We start from the raw sequence: 6,530 nt of genomic DNA on the forward strand, positions 1-6,530 counted from the left end.
TTACCTATCCAAGATAAATTGAAGTAAATGAGGGCAACCTTAGATATATTTTTAATTTATATAAGGTTGCCCTCATTTACTTCAAATTATTTTAATTTAAATATAACGGGAAGGTTTCTGAAGGCAATTGTCATGCTACTTTTGAATGCAAATAAAGAATTTATGTAGTTTGGTTTTTTTGCGTAAATGAAAATTATTTATTTTAATAATATATTGTTGTAACTTGCTGCTATTTTAAGAAACAACAATACTGTTTTATTGTAGGGGCGCATGCTTTGTCGACGACTGGTCTTATTTCTTTTTTCTCTCTTTTTTCTTTTTATGGGTTTTAGCAAATCCCCCCCTTCGACTCCAAGGCTTTTTGGATTTGCTAAAACCCATAAAAAGAAAAAAATACTGTTTTATTTAATTCTTAAAAAATACTGAAAAAAAGGCGCGTAATATGGCGATACAATGTTTGCAAATGCAACTGTAAAATCAAGTGATTTTTCATAAATTCACTGTAAATTCGTGCCGCGGAAATTTAATTATATTTTCCAGTCATATTTGACCCAGTCGATTATTCACAAATATCCACGTTTTGAAATCTCCTGAACACAAAAAGAAGAAAGGTGGAAATTCTGTAGATATGTACATTATGAATATATGTTTATGTATTGTATGTGCGTTTTCTGCGTGTGTAGGTGTGTTCATGTATTTTCTTTAATATCTCAGAATGGAGTAATAATTATAATATGAAATTTGGCATAGTATATATATTTTTTTTCTTTGTTGTTTTAGGCCCTTTACCGCTCAGACAGCACAAAGAGGCCAATGGCATAGTATATTGTATATAGGGGGCATTGGTGCTATTAAATTTTATACGTTAAAAGGTCGAGGGAGTCAGGAGATAGATAAAAATCTGTGCGCCATATTTTAAATGAAGATGGACTTGATGATTTTATTTCTTATTAACATTTACAAATTTTTACATAACTAATCTCTATCCTCAAAATTAACTAATTTGTCATTTTATAATAATATAAAAGTTATTTCTTTAACAAAATCTCACACCAGATGGTGCCAGAAACAAATTTCCTTTTGTGCTAATAATATATCGATGTTTTTCGTCTGAAGAGTTATGCAAGTTCTTGCTGAGTTTTTTAAAATTTATTTTATTCAAAGAAATTATGTATATATTTATTTAAAGTAGAAATGAGCATATTCTTTAATAATATATTCAATTTTTATAATTCAAAATATAAATTTAATATATTCATGACTTACCTCTATCTCAAAAGGATATGTAATAGCATACAGTTTTGAGTTTTGTTTTCCCTTTCTTAAACAGAATATAATATCTGCAGTCCAATAAGGTATAGTGAAGTCAATTAGTTTTGAATGTTGGTAACTCATAATATGAGGCAAAGATACATCCGATTCCTAAAAATTAATAAATAATGTACTATAAGTAAATATAGCTTTCTAAACAGTCAAATATCTTAATTAAATATGAATATTCGATGAATTTAAAATTTTAATACCATCTTTATGTTATAAACTTTCACTTATATCAGCATATTTTAAACATTATGTCACTGTTTTAATACTTGCATTATTGTAGACAGCTCCAATTTTTCCTGTCCAAGACCCATTTTCCAGAAGCATTCCATAACTCTTAACGATATTTACTTCAAAACTATAATTTTTAAATTCAATTAAAATATAATATTATAAAGTCAGGAAATGTGATTTTCAAAAATTTGAAATAGTTAAATTAATATTTCATTATTTTATAGGTTCTCAAAAGATGTGTTGCACGAGAATATCGATTTTACAAACTGAAGTTTTACTACAGAATATCGTTGTGATGATCTGAAGTTCAATTGATTAAATTACTTAATGAAAGATTTTACAACATTATTTTTAAAATAACAACAATATGTGCAATAAACAAAAGAATTGGTAATACAGTAGAACCTCGATTATCCGCCCCCCGATCAACCGACCCCTCGGTTAACCGACCGTCCTAGTCGGCAAATTTCAAATGTCCGCTAGTGATGTGGCGCTACAATATTTGGCTATGTCTTGGCTACTTTAATATTATTTTTACGTGTTTTAGCTGGCAACACTCATTCGACCATGAAAGGGAGCCAGTATTTAAACGAAGCTTAATTTTCTAATTTTTAACGATACAATAGCGACGATTATTATTTTAAAAAATTTTTGTTAGGCTTAACATCGATGAAAATTCAACGCNTCCCAAACAGCAGCGTGTGTCCAGCGTTGCACAGGCTTTTGCAGGTATGAGAGATTATCAGGTTGGGTTGGAAGAGAATAATAAAAACAATAGTCTTAGTAACAAAAATGTCTATGCATGGACTCGAATATTTACAATAATGAAACTGCGAAATACGAAAAGTTATTCGGGCTTAAGTTATCATTAAGTGGTTACTGGTGATGACCACTAAAGAAAACATATCAATATATTTAGGGGTAAGTAACCATGAACACAACACGAAACCCGAATAGTGGCTTATGATTTCTTTTGAGAGTTTAGTCAGTCCTCACAAAAAGTATTACTCTCTGAATCTCTGACAGCCTGTTTCATAGTCTATTGGAGTTAAATGTCGACTCATGCTCATGAGCACACTCAGTGGCATAAAGAACGGCTTGCCGTTCTCTCAGGGAACTAAACCTAGCGTGTCTTGAAAACTGATTCTCAGAGCCCTTAACTGTTTATTTTTCCTTGAAGATTGGCCAAGGTTTCATTATTTTGGAATAGGCATGCAACTATATAAATAAAACTTATAAGAATGAAGTTAAGACTGACAAACACAACATGAAACACTTCGAAAAATCGGCCATTCATATATAATGTAATATATAACAGCGACAGCGATTTTTCTAACTTCTCTAATGTTTTGCTAATTTCCCACTAATTATTTATTACTTTAACACATACAACTAGAATTCTTTCAAGACAATTGATTTATTCTTTTGATAAATAATGCCTATAACAATAAATTAAAATACAAATGACAAAAATATTAATAGAATTGACAAATATATATCCTCAAATATAATTAAAATTACAAATTATAAATAACGCTTTACAATTGTGTTAACATGTAAAAAATCTATACGTAAAGATTGATTAACAAAGCCCATATTCTGAATAAACCGACAGAAAAAAGTTTTTCAAAGAAATGGCTAACCGGAAGGACAAGGTAAAAAAGCAAGTTTCGTTCGAGTAACGCGTAATGCTAAAGCTCTGGTCACATTACAGTCGACCCCCCTATAACACGGTAAATACGTTCCGTTCTTTATGAATCGATTTCTTACGAGTCCTTGCCAATCACAGCCCGACACGTGTGAAGTTTACGAACTACAGCTGTTTGAAAGGTTTTCTTCCATAAAATTAATCTATTCTAGACTAATTCGCCTCAACATTTCAAAAATACGTATATTTTTTTGGAAATAATCCATATAAACTATGCTATAAACAAAAAATTGTAGGATTACTTACAGAGTGTGCACCGTTCAACGGCGCCATTGCTTAAGCTTGTTTTCGTCGTGAAGCTTGTCATCGAATTGTAATTGTAAAATATTACGATTGTATTTTTTTATATTGTATTGTATTTTTATATTTTGTATGATATTTTTCCTTTATAAATGAAATGTAGAATAAAGAAAGACGATGTTTGGGATACGTTTTCAAAACGATAGAATTAAGCAAAAGATCTAATAAGAGAATTTACGGGTGAAATTAGCTAGAATTTGATTTCAATATTTCAAAAGTTATCAGAACGTTTCATAAGATAAGTAAAAGATTCTGAATTGGAAAACAATATCATAACACCAAAATCTGAAAATTTTATAACAGAACATAATTACAAAGTTAACTGAAAACTTATTTCTACATATCAAACATTATCCCCAGAATTAATTCCAGAATATGCAAGTAAAATTGATTGGAATGCGATATTTCGGTATTAGGATTTAAATGTACAGTCGACCCTGCTATAACACGGTAGATACGTTCCCATTCTTTATGAAATTGTTATTTTAGGAGACCTTGTCAATCACAGCCGGGCACGTATGCAGTTTACGGACTACGGCTGTTTGAAAGATTTCTTCCATAAAATTAATCGATTCTAGACTAATTCGACTCAACATTTCCAAAATACGTATAATTTTTTGGAAATAATCCATATAAACTATGCTATAAACAAAAAATTGTAGGATTACTTACAGAGTGTGCACCGTTCAACGGCGCCATTGCTTAAGCTTGTTTTCGTCGTGAAGCTTGTCATCGAATTGTAATTGTAAAATATTACGATTGTATTTTTTTATATTGTATTGTATTTTTATATTTTGTATGATATTTTTCCTTTATAAATGAAATGTAGAATAAAGAGAGACGATGTTTGGGATACGTGCTTCTTGTTTGGGATTCGTGTGCTTCCTGATAAATTATTTTTTGCGAAAATTTCGCTGAACTTTGGAGACATTATTAATATAAATATAATTTTTATGGACGTTAAATAATAAATGGTTTTTAGTAGGTTCGCTGCTCGTTTAAACTCAACAGTTTGTGCAATATCTGCTATTGGTCTAGATTCGACCAATGCTGTCGCGACACGAGTCGGTGATGACGTTTTACCGAATTATAGGAGTTTTTTTAGCGTGTGTGAATACTGTCGCAATTTTTTCGCCGTGATATAGGAATCCAAACTATAGGAACCCGTGTTACAGGGGGGTCGATTGTACTTTATTAGGATAATGTTCAAAAATTAATTTTAAATTCAGTTATACGATATCAAACGGTATCGGAAGAATTAATTGAAGTCTTAGATAGATTAAATATATTAGACTGGGAAGTAGTAGTGAAATATCAACAATTATCTGAAGATTTTATTGTAAAACATTACATCACATTAATGAATTTTATTTTTATTTTAAATAGAAAATTCTTCAATAGATTTTTTAGATTTATTGAAAAAAAGTTATAAAAATACAATCAAGAATTTATAATAAATAAATGGAAGATATTACATTGATCCTCAAATTCACAGGTTTCATTTTTTCTTAATACATCGATTATTTGTTGGTGTCATTTAAATTTGCCGATTGAAGAATCAATTTATATTTTCGAACTAAATAAAAGGTTAGATCGTAAAGAAGAAATTATAATTTATGAATGTAAAAGAAAAGTTCGTGGCTTAAATTACAAAAGCTGAATATGAGAAAAATTTGTGGGTAAGTAATGATTAAGTTAAAAATTATATTGAAAATTTATATTATATGATAGAACATTTGTATATAAAGACGAATAACGAAAAAAAGAGAATATAGATATACTTGAAATACTATCAGTACATCTAAATCTACAAATACTTAAATGTGTAAAGAAAAAAACATTGAATACTGGGTGTTCAATTTATAAATGTGTATTTTATAATAACTGTATTTAAAAAAATAAATAAATCGTCTTTTTTATTTAGAAAATTTTCTATATCATCGTCTCCTTTGTATCATCTTAAAGATTATCATGTCTTTACAAAAATGTTTAAGTTGGAGAATGACAGACTCAAATAAAATCATGAAATTGATGCAATTTTTACTTTAAATTCATGCTAATTTCGTTACTGTTTTTACTAATTTTTGCTCATTGCACAACAGTGAGCAAGAATCCATATTATTTTACTACCATAATACTCCTATAGCTGAAAACAGGAACTGATACGAAAGACTAAAATATTTTAGTACAGTAAGGTCTCTTTTTATGCGGATTATTTTTATGCGATTTTGGAAAATTACGGAACGTATCCTTACTTTTTCAAGGCAAGTAAAGTCTTTTTTTATGCGAATTTTTTTATATGCGCTTTTCTGTAGAACGTATCCACCGCATAAAACGAGACCTTACTGTAATTATGTTTTTGCTGAGCTTTACCATATCTAAAAATGAAACTTTGTGGGAATTAGCGATAATTGCAGAAACAAATAATTTCGAAACCAAGGACAATTTCAACTGTTTGATGTTTCTGTCTATTGTAAGCAAAACCTTCAAAACTCAAATCGATTTTGGATTTTAAAAAAATACTGCATATGATTCAGCATTAGGTTTTGTTTTCTTTTGACAATAAGGCCAATAACACCACTTACAATTTGCTGACGTCACTTATAAAACATTTTAATTTGTTTTTATAAGTTTGAATAATTAAATGACAACTGAAAATCTTTACAACTGAAAAATTATTTTATAATGTTTATTAAAAGTTAGCAATTTAAAACCTGAATCCAAGAACTTCTTGAATTGTAAGAAGTAACTTTGCGATAGCACCATGTCCTGAAAACACGATTTTATTTCCTTCTTCTCTCAATTCCACAAGTGTTGGAATCTAAAATATTTAGAAAAAAATCAATTTTTCGTATCTGAATTTTAGTTTATATGAATGTTGACTATTAAATTGATTTATACTTACTGGAGTTGCTGCAGCTCTAATAGTAAAATTTTTTGCACTGTTTTTCATAGTTAAAGATTCCAT

General features: G+C 29.2%; 1 protein-coding gene across 1 annotated transcript in view; it reads right to left on the reverse strand.

Annotated features, from left to right (window-relative positions):
* The window catches only part of LOC111613538 (glutamate receptor ionotropic, delta-2-like), a 17,955-nt gene extending 11,425 nt beyond the window's left edge, over positions 1-6,530 (reverse strand). The window contains exons 1-4 of the mRNA XM_023354885.1: positions 6,468-6,530; positions 6,277-6,383; positions 1,579-1,678; positions 1,267-1,422 (exon numbers count right to left, since the gene is read on the reverse strand). Of these exons, the coding sequence (XP_023210653.1) occupies positions 1,267-1,422; positions 1,579-1,678; positions 6,277-6,383; positions 6,468-6,530 (426 nt within the window). The remainder of the gene's footprint in view (positions 1-1,266; positions 1,423-1,578; positions 1,679-6,276; positions 6,384-6,467) is intronic.

This window comes from Centruroides sculpturatus, unplaced genomic scaffold, assembly GCF_000671375.1.
Source record: "Centruroides sculpturatus isolate CEXI.00-Female unplaced genomic scaffold, Cexi_2.0 scaffold1699, whole genome shotgun sequence".
NCBI classification, from domain to species: Eukaryota; Metazoa; Arthropoda; class Arachnida; order Scorpiones; family Buthidae; genus Centruroides; species Centruroides sculpturatus.